The sequence below is a fragment of the Bos taurus genome, chromosome 22, assembly GCF_002263795.3.
Source record: "Bos taurus isolate L1 Dominette 01449 registration number 42190680 breed Hereford chromosome 22, ARS-UCD2.0, whole genome shotgun sequence".
Taxonomy (NCBI): Eukaryota; Metazoa; Chordata; class Mammalia; order Artiodactyla; family Bovidae; genus Bos; species Bos taurus.
Genome location: NC_037349.1, coordinates 48,966,730 through 48,983,712, shown reverse-complemented (window position 1 = coordinate 48,983,712; position 16,983 = coordinate 48,966,730). Strand labels below are relative to the sequence as shown.

The 16,983-nt window shown below is 57.7% G+C and overlaps 2 protein-coding genes across 8 annotated transcripts; one reads left to right on the top strand and one right to left on the bottom strand.

The window, feature by feature from the left end:
- Nucleotides 1-86: 86 nt before the first annotated feature.
- GPR62 (G protein-coupled receptor 62) lies at nucleotides 87-11,046 on the top strand. 4 transcript variants are annotated; one of them, XM_024983015.2, is made up of 3 exons: nucleotides 87-4,914; nucleotides 5,025-6,150; nucleotides 9,843-11,046. In XM_024983015.2, the coding sequence occupies exon 2, from the start codon at nucleotides 5,045-5,047 to the stop codon at nucleotides 6,134-6,136; it is 1,092 nt and encodes a 363-aa protein (XP_024838783.1). In that variant the 5' UTR covers nucleotides 87-4,914; nucleotides 5,025-5,044; the 3' UTR covers nucleotides 6,137-6,150; nucleotides 9,843-11,046. The 4 variants fall into 4 exon arrangements, with proteins under 4 accessions (XP_024838783.1, XP_024838782.1, XP_059735840.1 ...); XM_024983014.2 differs by having other exon boundaries at nucleotides 5,020-6,150; XM_059879857.1 differs by having other exon boundaries at nucleotides 87-6,150.
- Nucleotides 6,862-16,852, bottom strand: PCBP4 (poly(rC) binding protein 4). Of its 4 annotated transcripts, XM_010817690.4 has the most exons (14): nucleotides 16,730-16,852; nucleotides 13,049-13,145; nucleotides 10,611-10,755; nucleotides 10,360-10,383; nucleotides 10,217-10,249; nucleotides 9,880-9,996; nucleotides 9,551-9,682; nucleotides 9,294-9,422; nucleotides 8,970-9,044; nucleotides 8,772-8,816; nucleotides 8,633-8,696; nucleotides 8,454-8,506; nucleotides 8,187-8,356; nucleotides 6,862-7,752 (listed from the first exon to the last, which is right to left on the bottom strand). In XM_010817690.4, the coding sequence occupies exons 3-14, from the start codon at nucleotides 10,689-10,691 to the stop codon at nucleotides 7,464-7,466; spliced, it is 1,212 nt and encodes a 403-aa protein (XP_010815992.1). In that variant the 5' UTR covers nucleotides 10,692-10,755; nucleotides 13,049-13,145; nucleotides 16,730-16,852; the 3' UTR covers nucleotides 6,862-7,463. The 4 variants fall into 4 exon arrangements, with proteins under 4 accessions (XP_010815992.1, XP_005222797.1, XP_005222798.1 ...); XM_005222740.5 differs by lacking the exon at nucleotides 13,049-13,145 and having other exon boundaries at nucleotides 6,862-7,645; XM_005222741.5 differs by lacking the exon at nucleotides 13,049-13,145 and having other exon boundaries at nucleotides 6,862-7,555.
- Between the last annotated feature and the right edge of the window lie 131 nt (nucleotides 16,853-16,983).

The following is a 16,983-nucleotide window of genomic DNA, read 5'->3' as shown; positions in this document are numbered from 1 at the left end:
TTTTGTTTATGAAAATCTTTCACCATCAAAAAAAAAAAAAAGAATAAACAAGAGAGGTAGGCTGCATGTCAGGTACGCACAGGCAAGTTTATTAAACATTGTATTGGCTTACTCCCTGGCCTCTGCTTGTCTGTGCCATAGCTGCACCAGGCCCGGGCCTCCTTGCTCTCCAGGGCAACTTGCCACACCACACAGCATTTCCAGCCCCACTCCAGGGAGTGACCACTCACACGGGTGAACACCAGTCATGCACACACTCCCACCCACTGTGGTCACAGTCTATGTTGGTCCTTGCAACAACTGTCCTCCTCTGATCATTGAGCCTCTGAAAGGGACCCTTCCCCTCCACTCAGAGCTGTTAGTCATGTGGGGACCCATCTAGTGATTCTTCAGTCCAGACACGGCCAGGCAAATCAAGCATTTCTCATGTCTTGCCACCAAACACCCATGTGTATCTTTTGTCTATTATAAATGAGTTGAGAATATTTGTGAGGGGTTCAGCTCTGCTGTCATGAAAGGAGTGGTAATTATCACCCCAAGTTACTCGGTCCACAAACGAGGGGAGCAGATATTAGACAGCAGGTCAGGACCCAGTGCTGGGTCATACCCTGCATTTCGTTGTCATTCTCTTTGGTTTCGTTTAATCTGAAACCATTCTTGAGCCTTTTCTTTTCCCTCCATAACTTTGGACACTCTTGACACTCCTAAAGAGTACAGGTCAGTTGTTTTATAGGCTCTCTCAGTTCACATTTGTCTGATATTTTGCAATAATTAGATTCAGGCATTGCAGTTTGGCAGGAACATTATGTGAATGACATGTCCTTGGTGTACTATATCAGGAGGGACATATCCCATCCTTGGTGATGTAACTTTGCTCAAAGTCATGTCCACCAGGTTGTTCCACGGGGAAGTTATCATTTCCCCCGTTTGTAATTGATCAGTAATCTGTGGGGAAATATTTTGAGTGTCAATGTCCCATTCCTTATCAACTTTCACCTGCTAGCTTTTACATTCAGTGACGATTTTTACCTGAAATTGATGACTTCAATGAATTTTTGCTACGATGGTTGCAAATTTTTATCTAATTCCACCATTTCTTCTGTATTTATTAATAACAGTCACCTTTCTTTCCTTATTATCAGTATGGACCCATGGGTTCTGATTGTATTTAATGTCTGTGCCATAGCTGACATTGAATGGTCCAGTTCTCTGTTATTTGGATGAGACTGTTGCTGTTTTGTTGCTGTTTTGATCCTCAAGTTGTCCCTGCTTTGGCTAGCAGAAGGTCCTTCAGGCTAACTCCTGTGTCTACATAATTTTGTGAGCACTTCCTTAGGTTCTGGTTATCACATGACGTTCCAGGCTCATCTTGTACAAACCTAGAATCAGCCATTTCTCCACAGGGGTTTCCTAGAGCAGGAGATGATATTGAGAATCCAAGATCTGGGCAGAGGTGTGCTCTTTGGAACCGCATGTCTTTGCTTTTCAGTCCTGGCAGCAAAGAGCACTAGGAAATATGTACATGTAAATAAACACATCTATCTCTGTCTGTTTCTCCGATTCCAGTGTGTCCTTCCATTCTTTCCCAAATCTATAATTATCCTCCCTTCTCCTATAGTCGGAACCTTGGTTCACATCAACCTCAAATCATTTACTTATTTGCCTAATCCCACACAAAAGCAGTTTCAGAATTGCTGTACCTACAACCATTGTGAAAAACAAACTTGCTCAGTAGAGTTCAAGATTTATCAAACCTTATTCAAGCTAACTTTTTTGTCTTTAGACTGAAGGTCAATGGTCAAAGCAACAATTTGAACACAGGTTCAAATATTACTTGGATTAGTTATTTATTTCTCTTCATTGTGGTGGTTATTTATTTGGAATGCAGGTAGGTTCATTTGTTTCTATATATATTCACTTTTAGGGGGCTTTCTCATCTTGGTTATTTTTTTTTTTCAACACATAGACCATTAATATGGTCCTCCAAAGTCCAGTCTGTCCAAATCTGTGCTCGGAAGAGTGTTCTCCTAGCTCTCTCACTCCATGCTCCATGCCTACCAACCTACTGGAGTTTCTGGTTTATCCTCCCTGCATTTCTTCTTGAAAAAAAAAAAAAAAAAAGATGATAAACTACAAAATGTTTTTACTGTTAATTTAGTTGAACGATTTTAGAGGGAGAATGCACTCCCCAACCCACCATAGTCCCCATCCCTGCTTATTGCCTTCCCCAGGCACCTGTTCTCATCTGCTTTCCCATCTAGTCCTGCTGAGTCCTCCCTAGGCCCTACAGGCCTAACTGGGCAGTGGGAAAGCCAATGCCCTCTCCTTCCTCTGAACCAGGATCTCAGATTCACCTCCTAGAGGCAAATACCCACTTCAAAGTTGTGGTCAGGTATGGGAAGTAGTGACTGTGTGGACAGAGCGTAGGAAGCAGGTGACCCAGATTCCAGGTACAACTCAGCTGGGTAATCTAGAACACACTCCTTCCCTCTCTGAGCACCAGTCTCATCCAAATAACAGAGAACCGGACCAGGGCTCTTCAAATTCCAGCAGCAGGTGAGTTAAACCCAGAGATCCACGCCCTATTGTCTGCCACCCAGATCCGTGCCGGTGAGGACTGTATGCCTGCGAGGCACAGGCACAAGCAAGGCACAGACAGGGTCCCTGCTACCAAGGCGCTTGCATTCAAGTAAAACAGGCTGTAAGCAGTACGTGCGTAGATAGGAAATACAATTTCAAGTAGGAAAAGGGCCAGTAAGAAAAATAAAACAGGGTTAAAGTAGTGATGAGAAAGTGGAACAATTTTAGGAAAGATGGTCACTGAAAGCAGAGACCTGAATTAGGTGAGAGAGCGAGCCATGAAGAGATCTGGGGGAAGGGTGTTCTGACGGAAGAAACAGCACATGCAAACTTCCTCAAGGGAAAAGGAGTTTGACATGTGGGACCAGCACAAAGACTGCATGGCTGGAAGTATGGGAGGCAAGGAGGAGGAGGGTGAGGTCAGAAAGGTGAGAAGGCAATCTCAGCACAGAGGGGCTGAGATTCTATTTTGATGACAGGAAGCTCTTGGAGAGATGAGTGCAGAATCATGACCTGACCTGATTTGTCTTTAGAGAGATCCACTTTGGCCAGCTGCATAGAGAGTGGATCTATGTTGTCAGTCAAGATCCAATCAACAAAACACAAATCACTCTATGTATTCCAGACAAGAGGAATTTGATACAAAGAAGGAGCTGAACTACCAGAGGGGCTGGTGAGTCAGTCCTGGGATTAGCAACCGCAGGAAGTTGCTACCATTCTTAGGTTGGAAGGATAATGGAATTCCAATGCCCAAGACTGGGCTCCCCCAGCAGGTGCCAGAATCCCAGAGGGGGCTGCCTGAAGGGAGCCAGGGCTATGGAGGGAGATGAAGTCTTCCACAGAGGCGGATCTAGAGGTAGATCCAGGCTGAGCATGAAAGGAAAAATACCCTGGCTTCTTCCCTCCTGCCACCCTCCAGTTCTGCTGGTAACTTCCATTGGCTGAATATACCCCAAAACCAACTGACAGAGGAGCCCAGTAAATCAGTTTCTTGGAAGGCAGAGCAGTGCTGGGGAATATGGGAGTGGATCTAAGGGCAAACACACAAATGACCACCATGAGGTGCAGGAACGAAGATCAGATCCGTGAGGAAGAAGCTGCAATAGTCCAGGTGAGGGGTGGCAGTGCCTGGGAACATAATGGTGGTGAGACATGGCTGAATTTAGACAGGTTGATCTTTTGGATGTGGAGTAAGTAGGAAAAGGAGGTGTCGATGGAAACTTCTGAGATGGCATTTACTAAGAGTCTGTGGAGAAAGTTGCGGTTGGGGGCCATGAGTCAGGCCCTATGTTAGGGTGTAGAACTCTTGAGATGCCCAATAGTTTCTGTACGGGAGTGATGTTGAAGAGGCACCTGGGTATCCAGACCGGGATTCAGAGGAAAGGAAGGAGCTTCAGACACAAAGGCAAGCTATCAGGGTATAGATGGGGTTTTGCCATGGGACTGGGCGACATGACCCCATTGGAGTCACACGTCTTTCCCTGAGCTAATACCTTGTTCTGGGGGGTGCCATACCATGGCTAGGGCTGGGTTTTTGTGCCTGCAGTATGACATGAAAGGTTAGGATCTTACCCAAACCACGTGTCCTGAGAGTTGGGGAAGGTAGCTTCCTAAAGAAAATTCAGGGTGTTCTTAGCAGAAGCGGACTCATTTGCTAACAGCAAAAACAACCAAAAAAAGCTTTTAGTTGCCCCTAAGGCTTCCTCTCATTAATTCCACAGTGTCTTGAAGCACCTATTCTGTGCCAAGCTAATACCAGCAGAGCAACCTACTATGTGCCAAAGTCCTGTGCTTCCCCCTCACTTTACCTAGAGAACTAGCCCTCCTGAGGACTAGAGGGTACTTAGGCGTCTCCCAGCTCCTGTGTCCCTGGTACCTCAGTTTCCCCTCAGTACCAAGGCTGAATGATCCAGTTACCCTCACTGAGGGGGATGGCATAAGAGAGCAGATTTTCTGCCTGGAAAAGACAGAATAGGACCTGGCTGACTCCAAAGCCTACACTCTAACGTCCTCAGTCTGCACTCCAGTCTATGATTGCTCCGGGTCCCCCTCCCCAGGCCCTCCCAGCATTTCCACAGCACAGCCTCCAGCCTCCAGCTGGCAGCTGCTAGGACCCAGGGGGCCGGTGCCAGGCCCTGCCCCTCCCTTGCCAGCTCTGTGTGTCTCCAAAGGGCAGCATCAGAGTGACAGCCGGTACCATCTCCAGCAGGGGCTGAGTCGCTGGTGTGGAAGAGAGAGCCACAGTCCCCGGCTTGCACCCTTCCATGGGGCCAGCCAAGCCCCCAGAAGGATGTCAGCCCGGGCATCTGAGCCAGCGCCTGGGCAGCCTGTGAGGTGAGAGGCCAGAGGAGCAAGGGATGGATGGTGGGTGATGGGAATGAGGGTAATGGGGGGCGGGGAGGGGAAAGCTCCATCTCCCTCTCTCTCTCTGCCTCCCAGCACAGGGCGAAGCCTAAGCGCTCGGATGGCCAACGCCACAGGGCTGAGCGCCCCAGAAGTCGCAGCCTCGATGGGGTTGATCCTGGCGGCTCTCGTGGAGGCGGCGGCACTGCTAGGCAACGGCGCGCTGCTGGTGGTGGTGTTGCGGACGCCGGGACTGCGCGACGCTCTCTACCTCGTGCACCTGTGCGTCGTGGACCTGCTGGCGGCCGCCTCCATCATGCCGCTGGGCCTGCTGGCCGCTCCGCCGCCGGGGCTGGGCCGCGTGCGCCTGGGCCCCGCACCCTGCCGCGCGGCGCGCTTCCTCTCGGCGGCGCTGCTGCCGGCCTGCACGCTCGGCGTGGCGGCGCTCGGCCTGGCGCGCTACCGCCTTATAGTTCATCCGCTGCGGCCCGGCGCGCGACCTCCGCCCACCATAGTGCTCACCGCCGTGTGGGCGGCCGCCGGGCTGCTGGGCGCGCTGTCCCTGCTCGGGCCGCCGCCCGCACCGCCCCCGGCCCCGGCTCGCTGCTCGGTCCTGGCGGGAGGCCTCGGGCCCTTCCGGCCGCTCTGGGCGCTGCTGGCCTTCGCGCTACCCGCCCTCCTGCTGCTCGGCGCCTACGGCAGCATCTTCCTCGTGGCGCGCCGGGCCGCCCTGCGGCCCCCACGACCCGCACGCGGGTCCCGGCCGCGCTCCGACTCTCTGGATAGTCGCCTCTCCATCTTGCCGCCCCTCCGGCCTCGCCCGCCCTGGGGCAAAGCAGCCCTGGCTCCGGCGCTGGCCGTGGGCCAGTTCGCAGCCTGCTGGCTGCCTTACGGCTGTGCGTGCTTGGCGCCTGCTGCACAGGCCGCAGCGGCCGAGGCGGCCGTCACCTGGATAGCCTACTCGGCCTTCGCGGCTCACCCCTTCCTGTACGGCCTGCTGCAGCGCCCTGTACGCCGGACGCTGGGCCGCCTTGCCCGCCGAGCGCTGCCGTGGTCCCCCCGAGCCTGCACTTCGCGGGCCTGGCACCCGCGGGCCCTCCTGCAGCACCTCCAGAGACCTCCAGAGGGCCCTGCCCTTGGCCCTTCTGAGGCACCTGATCAAGGCCGGGATTTGACAGAAAGGGAAAGCCTGAGCATGTCAGAGGCCACGTGAGAGATGTCTCCCAGGTGAGCCGGGACTGGAGAAAGCAGGGTGGTATCGGAAAGGGCCCGTCCAGCCTCCAGCACAGCTTGTGGCAGGTGCCCTGCCTGGAGTTCTGACCCTGGAATGGGAGAAAGGGGGCCTGTAGCCTGGTGAGGCCCAGATTCTTCTGGGAGCAATCCTGAGTTCGGGGCCAACTCTGCATGGCCTTGTACACACACCTACCCTTCCCTAGGCCTCAGTTTTCCCATCTGTACCCGGGACTATGTCTAAGAGCTCCTCCAGCTTGAGTGATCTGGACACTCACAGATGGTCCCTAGGCCAAGGAAGAAGCGGAGGTGGGCAGGATCACAGAGAAGAGGGCCCTAAGGGCTCACAGCCAAAGGGAGTGGGCCAAGCAGGGCAGGGTCTGGGTTACAGCCACAGCAGGAAGAACAAGTGGAGGGACATTCGGAAAGACCTCTGCGACATATGCATCAAGAAGAAGCTGGACAGAACTACTGAGACTCCTCCATCACCTTCTAAAAATGCCCAGAAAAAAACTGGATCATTGTGGTGCCAGAGACAGGAGGCTGGACAACATGACCCCCAAAGAGCCCTAAAGCCCCAGAATTGGCATGTGGAAGGGGCTGAGGCCCAGCTGGGGCTGATGGAGTCATAGATGGGGGTCCTCTGGGACCTCAGCTGCACCCATATTCTGTAGGTTTTGCCAACACCCACAATGTTTCACAGCTTCCTGGTCTCTGAGAATATTTATTCAAAAACAGGAATTGAAAAAACTGTACAGAGTATCTGCTGCTGAGAACTCGGCCCCTGCCCCCATGCCACTCCCCCAGCTGCCTGGCACTGCCCCCTCTTCAGGCTGCCCTCTGCCAAGCCCAGCCAGTCCATTCCAGTCAAAAGGGTATCAGTGGAAGCAGCAGGAATCTGCAGGGAGGTGGGGAGAGAAGCAAGGCCCCCAGCCACCCCCAGGCCTCCTCCCTGATCCCCACGCGGGGGACAGTAGAAGGGAAGCCCTGAGGGATGGGGAGTGCATGAGTGACACCCCCCAAAGTGGGGGCACTTAGGATGCTCCCTGCATCCAAGCACAGAGCTAGAGGGGGTCAAGCCCCCTATATCCTGGGGCTGCCACAGCTCCCAAAACCCTGGGCCGGAAACCACCCCCACTCCAAGAGCAGGAACTCCCACAGACTGGGGCAGGGTGGGGGGGGTTGCATCCATGCGTCTGGGCATTAGCGGCGTTTGGGACCCCCTCCCGGGGTGGAGTCCTTGGGCAGGTAGCAGAGGCAGCCCCCTGCCGGCGGTCCTGCCTGCCCCCGCACCTGTGCCTCAGCCAGCCTCAGTAGGGGGAGAATTTCTGCCGCTCAGCTTTCTTGCTCCCATTGGCCGCTGCCATCTTGGCAGTGTAGGCCGCCAAGCCCGGCGGTGGCCCTGGGGAGGCAGGTGGTAGAGCCAAGAAGGGTACGGGCTTGAGGCCGATGAAGTTGGAGAGGGAGATGGCATAGGGCGTGCCCAGCAGGCCTGGGGGAGCGGTGGGCAGGGCCGTCAGGGGTGGCGAGAAAGGGGCAGGCAGGTCTGTGGGGGCCGAGCCGGGTGTCCCCCCAGAGGTAGACTTGGCCGTTTCTAGACTGGAAAGAGGGACAGAGGGGGGAGATGAAGGGAAGGTGGGGGCGGCGAGACAGGGGGCAATGAGGGCAGATATAAGGGATGAGATTAGATGAAAAACAGGAATTGAGAGCAATGACATGGATGGGCGTGTTTGGGGAAAAGATGGGACAGGTCGGAAGGGTGGGGATGGGACACAGCAGATAAGGACAAGCAGACACAGCATCGGGTAAGGGGAGACATGGGGAGACCGGAGTGCCAGGGAGGAGAGACAGGGATGGACAGTGGGCACGAGGGACACACGCAGGGGGAAGATGGGGCAACGTGGATGAGTGCGGCAGGCTTAGGGAGGCAGAGGACAGGCCCGGGAGAAGGGAGGTCCGCTCTCTCCACCCGACCGGTGCCTTTCTCAGGCACAGACGCCCCATGACCTGTGACACCCCCACCCCACACTCACCAGGCAGTGATGAGGTACTGGGCCAGGGCGATGGAGACAGGTGAACCAGTGATGGTCACGTGCCGCTCACCAGCACCCTCGGCTTGGTTCCCGATCTTGATATGTGCCCCTGACATCTGCCGGATCTCACTGATCTTGCTGCCCTGGCGCCCGATCACGCAGCCAATCAGCTGGGGAGGGGGTGGAATTCAACCCTAGGTGAGGCCCAGACCCCCCACCCCCGGGCTCCCCTACTCTCCCCCTCAAACCACCCCATCCCATGCTCACGTCGTTGGGAACCAAGAACTCCTGTGAGCTGGTCTGTGTGCTAGGATCCAGTCCTACAGGCGGGAAGAAGAGGGACTGGGCGTGAGTCTGGGTCCTTCCTGCCTCCCCTCGTCCTTTCCAGAGGGGGCTGCCTGGCCCCCTGGGATCTGCCCCTGCTTCCTTCCGCAGGGACTGCTCACCTGGCACCATGCTGGGTGAGGCGAAGGGGACTGCATGGCCCGAGAGCTGCTGGAGCTTGGTGACCTGTGCCAAGAAGAGGGGTCAGGAGTCAGAGGAGGCTCTGTTCCGGAAGGGGTGCCATGGGCTTTGGGCACTCACCTCAGCTGGAGTCACAGTGCCATACTGACCCTGGACAGAGAACCCCTGTGAGGACAGAGTGCGTCAAAGAGGGTCACTGTGATAGGGCAGTGTAGGTAGAGTCACCCCTCCCCACCTCTCCCTGGACCCCCCATTCCTTCCTCCGCCTCCCCTGCTTCTCCAGTAACACGTCCTACCCTTCCTGCTGTTCCCCCTCACCTGGTTGGTGGAGAGAAGCACAGTACCTAAGGAGAGGCTTGGATGGTATGGGATAGTGGCTCCTTTGGGTGGGGACTGGAAGGGACACATGGGGAGGCTCGGTCAGGACCTTCTCAGGCCCCCCTGCCCTCCCCAAGGGCCCTGTGTTCCCAAGGCCCTCCCCATAAGCCCCAGATCAACACAGCTCGATGTCCTTGAGCGTCTCACATCCATCCCTGCAGCCCCGCCCTACCCCCACCTGGTGTCACAGGCATAGGCTTGGGTGGCCTGACAAGGCAGCCCCAGGGTCCAGCCTCTGCCCTCTCTCCCTGCCCCCGGGCCCACCTCCAGGATGACAGCACAGATCTGGCGCACACACAGGATGATGGCATCAGGCACCCCGGACACGGTGACAGCACGCTCTGTGGAGTTGGGGAGCAGGTCCCCTGCCACCTGCACCTGGGCACCTGTAGTCTGTGGGCAAAGAATGGGGGCCACTTCCGGCTACTCCCATAGCCCAGAGCAGAGGGCCCGGGCTCATAGCTCCCCAGGGGACAGGAAGCCGTAAGCCCAGCTCTCCCCTCGAGACCCCCTCCCCTCACCTCTCTGATCTCCTTGATCTTGGTGCCCGCCTTCCCAATCAGCGAGCCACACTGGCTTGCAGGGATGACAAGGCGCAGGGTCACTGGAGGCCTGGAGACATTCCCTCCGTTTGCAGGAGCAGCGCAGAGGTCCTGGCCAGGAAGACGCGGTTGGCTGTGCGTGCCTGTGCTGCTCCCCCGCCCCTGGGGCACCTTCCTGCCAGGGGGCGAAGGAGGGAAGCCCACCCACATCCCACTTGGCCTTCCATCCCGCCCGTAGCCACTCTGTGGATCAGAGTCCTGTTCCTCCTAGGGGACCACCCTTGGCCTCCCTCCAGCCGGCCACAGACCTCATCCAGCTTGAAGGCGATCATGGAGACCGCGTGGAAGACGGCTGCTGTAGACCCAGTGATGGTGGTGATGCGCTCAGGGCAGGAGCCCTCAGAGATGGTGATCCGGGCACTGCTCTGCGGGTATAGGACAAGCAGCGGGGCTCCTTCTCTGCTTCCTGGCCAGGAACCTGCCTGCCCCCCACTCACCAGGCCCCAGCCAAGGCTGGAAGTGGCCACCTTCTAGGGGCACTGACTGGTGATCCTGGATGGTGGATTCAGGGACAGGGTGGGGCAGGTATCTCCCCTCCCCTCCAAACCAGGTACCCTGGGCTCCTCTCCCAAACTCCATCCTCACCTGTTCCCGGATTCGCTTTACAGTCTCTCCTTTCTGCAGGAGACAGAACAGAAAATGGCTCTTAGGCCAAGCGGTTGTTGCTTCCTTTCCAAGCCTGAGGTCTCAGGTTGGAGGGGACACACAGAATAGAACGAGGCACCTACCTTCCCAATTATGCTGCCCACCTCCTGCAAACCAGACAAGAGTGAAGTCAGCAGCATACCCATACCCCAGGCACCGCCCTTTGCCCCACTGAGGGTGGGGGTGGGTTGGACTCCACAGGAGACAGGATACCCAAGATCAGACTCCCCGCCACAAGCCGGCCAGGTCTTGCCTCACCTTTCCCTTTGCCCCCTCCTGAGCCACAGGGAAGCCACCTCACCGCCCCCCCCACCCCGCCCCCGCCCCGCCTCACCTTCCCGTGCATCAGCATCCGAAGTGTGAGGGTGATGCTGAGCTCTGGCTCCTCCTCCAGCCCCGCATCTGAGCCACTCATCCTGTCAGGCGGGGCTGGGGCTGAGGCCGCCTGGGAATGCGTCCACACTGTGGCCTGGCTGGCTCTGCAGGGACAGTGGGAGAGGGGTTAGAGAGGAGCTCCACTCTCTTTCAGGTCCCCTGCCCTTACGTGGGAATCCCAAAGCCAAACTAGACAAACTTCCAGAGCAGGGAGACAGCGTGGAGCACAAGTTTCAAGTGTCACACTGACCAGTCTGCTGTGTGCGACTCACCAGCTGTGTAAGCCTGGCCAGCATCTATAACCCTTCTGAGCCTCAGCTTCCCCATCTGTACAAAGGGAATACCAAGTCCAATCCCCAGAGTTCACGAGAATTAAAATAAGTTGGGTGCCTGTGTCTCCACAAGTATTCTTCCCTTTCCCTGGTACATCGAAAGAAAGAATGAACTCGGAGGCCTGTGGGAATCCAGAGAGAGGGAGCCTCCTCCCTGACCTCCTGGGAGAGGGGACCCCTGTGGACTGGGCCTTGAAGGTTGGGTTCAAACTGAGAGGTTACTTCAAACAAGAGGCACTTGCGTCCAGGAAGCAGAGCCCCCGCTGGCTAGAGCCTGGTTGGAGCAGCTGGAGAGGGAGCCGGAGCAGCCACGGGCGGTCTTGAAAGGTGGGTGGAAGTGGAGGTAGCAAGACTCCGGGAGGGTGGGCTGTGCCTGTCCACTAGGAGTCACGAGAGCAGAGGCTCCTGCGACAGCTGTGAGCAGGGTTCACTCAGCACTGGGGGTGGGCGTGGGGTGTTGGGACCGGCAGTGTGCACGGTGGCTTTCTGAGCCCTCTCCTAAGTCCCAGGGAGGTTAGAAGTGTCCGAGCTGGCGGTGTTCCCAGCCTGGAGCACTTTCTACTGTACCAGAAACAAAGTACTTGGACTCTAAGTCTCAGTGTTCTCACCCATAAGATGGAGGGACTGCTTCCCCTGTGGGACTGGGTGATGGGTAAGAACGGGACTGGGGGCCGGTAGGGGAACGTCAAGGCTGTTAACTGATGGAGGAAGGAGGAGCCAGAGATTAGCTGCTGGGATTAGCCTGGCCGCCAGCCCTCCCCACCCGACCCCTTTTCATGCCCCAACTTAATCCTGGACCTTAATCCTGCTTGGAAATCCCTCTCCTTCAGCGGCTATCTCCCGTAGAGGCTCAGCCTTGATGGGGAGTTCATGGGGGACCAAAGCCCAAGCAGGAAGACAGGGAGGGGACCACCTGGTGCCGTCTGAGCCAAGAGCAGGCCCTGACCCTAAAATCCCTACTGCTAGGAGGGGCGGGGGCTTGAGTGCCCCCAGAGACCTCTAGGCACCTTCCTCCCCAGCCCCCTGCCCTATCCTGCCTCCAGCATCAAGAGTATAGATCTATTCTGTCCAGTGTCCCCTTCAGAAACCCAACCCCCACCCCCCACCGCTAGCCTGAGGTTGAGCATGGAGGAGGAGGGGTGGGTCTCCCAGCCTGGCTGACTCAGGAAGCCACTGTATGGCCTGAGGCCTCTGTTTCTTCATCCGTACTAAGGGGGTGATACCCTGACTCCCCAAACAGCCAGTAACTGTTGCCTCCCCAGAACCTGTTCCTTCCTCTGCTTGAGTTCTCTCCGTAGGCTCTCCAGAGTTCAGAGGGCAACAGTGGATGCAGGGCCGGTGCTCTGTGAGCATCCTGGCCAGCGTCACGCTGGCTGCCCTTGCTGACGTTCCCCCAGCTGCTAGCACTTCCCCCAGTAAAGCACTCGTGATGACGTGCTTCGTTTCGGTGACCCTAGCCAGCCTGGGAGCCCCTTAGAGCAGAAGCCAAGACTGCCACCTTCTCCTTGTGTTCCAGAGCCAGCCGGAGAAGTTACTCAGGACACACTGGTTATCTGAATGGAAGACTTCACCAAACACAAGGGGAGCCTGGTGCCCAGAGAGGTCTGTAACCTGCCCAAGGTCACAAGAAAGGTGGGGTCTGCTGGGACTAGCAGGGTCCTGCCTGCCTCCTCTGTCTGGCTGTCCTCTTTGGGGGTGGGGGAAGGTTGCAGAGGCAGCTCTTCAAAGGTGGGGAGCAGGCTTTAGTCATCCCTGAGATCCCTGCCTAGTTAGTAGACATGGGTTGTGTCTGGAAAAGACTGTACTTGTCCAGAGCCACATCTTAAGCTCTAGAATTTTCTGGGGCTCACGGACCCCTTTGGGGTGATAACCAGTGGGAAACCTGACATCTCCACATCACCTCTTGTGGGCAAAGGCTCCTGGGAAAACAGGGCAGAAGGGCTGAGATGTGGCCAAAACTAGGGCTCCTGCCCTGAAAAAGATACTGGGTCTACACTGAGCCCCACTGCCCCAAGTCCAAGCGACCTTGACCAGGCCTGCACCTGACGGACCTCAGTTTACCCACCTGTGCTACGTGTGTGTCTGTGGGGGCTGGGGGGACAAAGGGAATGGCTGGTCTCTCTGTCCTTCCTGTTCTGAGGGACCCTCAAGGTCTTTCCTGTCTTTTGGGGAGAAGAAGGAGTCTTGATCAGGTCTATAATGCTTCTCCCAGGAGCTCTGTAAACAAGCAGCCCTACTAGGCATTCTGGCTCCCCTTCTGCCCTCACAGGGGCTCTAGGGAATTGTTCGCTGCTCCAGCCTGGTGGGCCCTAGGTCCCTGCTGGGCCACCCACATGGCAGCTACGCACCATGCCACACTGACCTCCAGCTCACCTCTGGGGGTGCCCAGCCCCCTCTGGTCAGCAGGGCTCCCTGGCAGAACATACCAAGCTCAGACCAGGCCTCTGACCTCGGGCATTCCCTCCTGCTCCCCAGACCCCCACCCCAGATCCAATGCCCACTCCTTCTGTCCCTGGCTTCCTGCCACTCGGGCTGCAGGGGGCGGAGCGGGGGGTGACAGCTGTGTAAGCCATGGCGGCTGCCCCTTCCTGCCCCTCCCCCCCCAGCTGTCTCTCTCTCATGACAGCTGCCCAATCAAAGGGCCGGGGGCTTAGCCAGCTTCCCCCCCCTACATGCAGGGATCAAGTGTCCACCCTGGCTTTGTTCTGGAGCAAGAACAATCCAGGGGAAGGGAGGGCTCCTGGGGCCAAGCAACTCAAGTGGACTGGCCCGCCCCTTGGGGGATTCCCTTGGCTCTGTTAGCCAGAGTGTCTGTCCCAACTAGGGTTTGTAGACCCACCTGGGCTGGGAAGAGAGAGAAGGGTCCAGTCTCCAAGTTCATCCCCACCGCACATCCCAACATCCCCTTCCAGCCCCCAACCTAACAGCCTTCTATTCCTACTCCAAAAGCAGCCATGCTGGCCACACCCAGTGATGCTAGGGAATGGCTCGGGGCATCAGGCGAGGCAGGGCGTGGTGGGGGGTGGGGGGGTCAACACTGGGCCTAGAGGGGATCAGTACTGAGGGACCCTGACTCCCCTGCCCATTCTTTTCTCTGGGCACACTTAGCCTTTCCAATTAGCTAGGCCTCCGCAAGAATTGCCCCAGCATCCTCGGATCCACATGCCCAGCCTCGCAGTCTTACAGTCTCCCAGGATGGCCATTCATAGCTACTTTATGGGAGAGTCCAGGGAGGAGGGGCCTGTAGGGGAGCAGCCTGGGGTCCTTGAGCTCCAGCCTCTGGTTTCTTGACCTAGAACTGTCCTGTAGACTCAGTACTAGGCAGAGAAGGGATTCTCTGACAAGCTGGCTGGTGCCAGAAATGCTACAGTCTTCCTTAGAGCACTGTTAGGCAACGCCCCCCTCCCCCAACCCGCCCCCAAGAGTCCTCAGGGCCAAGGGAAGCAAGGCAGGCCCTGGCCCAGATTGGACTCCAGAAGAACGGGCACAACTTCATGGTACAGCCCCACCCACTGGTACCCATCCCCTCACTGTCTCACCCCAGTTGAGAAAGCTCTCTCTAGCTCCTGCTCTCCACGCTGAAGACTGGGTCACTCTGCTGCCCAACAGCCATCCTTGGTTCCCCAGTCTCCAAGGAATAAAGCCTGATCTCCACAGACAGGCCGTCAAGGCCTTTCATGATCCGGCTTCTGCCAACTTCTCTTGTCTCATCCCTACCCCATCCCCCACACACACCAGACTACAAAACATGCCTAGCACCTCCAGGCCTCTGGGCCTTTGCCCAGGCTGATCCTAGCTTCAACTGCCCATCCTCCCCACTCTCTGTCCAAATCCTTCTCAAATGCTACCTCCTCTATGAAGCCCTCCCCAAACCTTCCAATCACTCAGGCCTCTCTGCTCCTCAAAGATGCCTCTCACTAAGAGCCCCATTTGGGCAATTCTGAGTCTGCTTTTCCACTATGCAGAGTTCCAGGAGCCAGGACCAGGCTCAGTATGTAGGGAGAAGAAAGACTCAGGGCTCGGAGGCATTAAAGACCAGCAATGAGGCTAAGGATCCCAGAGAAAACTGTGAGAGCAGGGTGAGAAGACTCAGGGCGCAGGGGACCAGCCGCATGGGAGAGTCAGGATCCGCCTGGGCAGGACTCCCAGTTCCCGTTCCTCAGCACCCCAGCCCTTGCTCCTGCTGTGTCTTTGAGTCTAGGTGGTCCCCGGGCATATCACTGGGGTGGGGGATTTGCGCTTTGCTTTGAGACTTCTGGGGGCCCCGAGTGAGTTTCCCCACGGAAAAGGGAGGCTGAAGGAAGAGCTGCGGTGTGGGATAGGTTTCACAAAGTCAGGCTCAACCTGTCTTAGCTGGAAGGGCCTTGCCAGACAGGAACCTGAGGCCCTGAGAAAAAGGGGCTTGTCTGCAAAGCTACATGAGAATGAGGCAGCTGGCAGAGCTGGCGGAACCCCGGGGTCCACCTGTGCGGCTCAGAGCTCCTTCCTCAAGAGGTCAGTGCCACCAGGCAATGGTGATGAAGGCTGGGGTAGGGGGGTGGCACTGATGGGAGTAGGGAGGGTGGACAGAGCCTGTCTGGGGACACAGGGCGGGGCAAAGCAGCCTCCCTGTGGCCTGGGCCTGCCAGGGTGTGTGGGCCGCCTGCTCCCAGCCCCCCACCCTGAGCATGCAAGAAGAACAATCCCCTTGTGTTTGGGCGGCCTGAGCCTGCATGCTGATGAAGGCTAGGGGGTGGGGGCAGGGATGGGGGCGCCTTGGAGTTTGAGGGGGTTCCAGGGCCCAAAGGGGCTAGGGGACTGTCAGATGGGAAAACAATAGGGTCCCAGGTGCTGGCTCTGAAGCAGCGAGGGTAAGCCCAGGGAAGAGTGAAGCCTGGAGTTGATGTTTAAGGTCCTGGGGAGTCCCTGGGGTCTAAAAACTCTTTGTGGGAGAAGAAAAGCCCGTGGCGACACACACACTGTTGGACCCGCGTGAAGGTGATCATCCTGGGCTTGGTGGGGGACTAAGAGCCCAATTCCGGGAGGAGGGAATGCACCTGGCCCGAAGTGCATCCCTTTAAAGACCACTCCCCAGGGCGCTGGAGCCGGGCGGGGCACTGGGTGCCACAGGTCCCAAGATGGCGGGCCTGGGATAGGGGAGTGAGGAGGCGGGCACCTCCCTTTCCTGGCCAGGCAGGCTCCAGGGCCAGGCTCAAGTGAGTAGCCAGAGCCCCCGCACCTCCTAAGACTCCAGCTAAGAAGCTAGGTCAGAGCTGAGGGGCTCAAGAGCCACAGGGCACCAGGGACCATTCTGAGCCACCAAGCTGACATCTCCACACACTCCTGGCCTGGAGGTCTGTGTCTGGCGCCCCCAGGGACTGCAGAGAATGGGAAGGGGTGTGTGCTGAGCCAGGAACTGCAGGGGAGTGGCTGATGGGGACAGAGGTGGAGCAGAACCAGAAGCCAGGGCAGGAGGTCTAGAGAAGAACAGGTCCAAAGGACAGAAACAGCAGGTGGGATGAGGGCCTCAAATCTGGGGTGTCGGGTCCAGAAAGCCCCTCCCTGGTAACTGGGGGCTCCTCTGGCCGACCAGCGCCCCCCACCTGTGCAGGCCTGGGCCCGTATGGGACAGGGAACGTGTTCCTCGCAGTCTCCCGGTCTCCCAAACCCGGGACCCTGGCCTGTGGACTCTGGCGCGGGCTCCCCGCCCCCCAGCCGAACCCCCAAACTTCGCGACCGACGGTGCCCCGCCCGGCCCGCGCCCTACCTCGCTGGGGCTGTCCTGCGGCGGCGGCGGCGCGGCGGCTGGGCCGCTCAGTCCCACATTGTCCCCGGGAGAGGCGGCCGCTCACAACTGCGAGTGACATCAGCTGCGAACAATGAGGGGTTTGACAGGCGCGGAGCCCGGCCGGCCCGGAGCCCGGCTCCGCGCCCCCCCCACCCCCGGCCCGCCCGGCCCGGCCCCTCCCCGCCCCCTCCCCGGATCCGATTACAGCGCGGCGGGCCCGCCCCAGCCGCCCC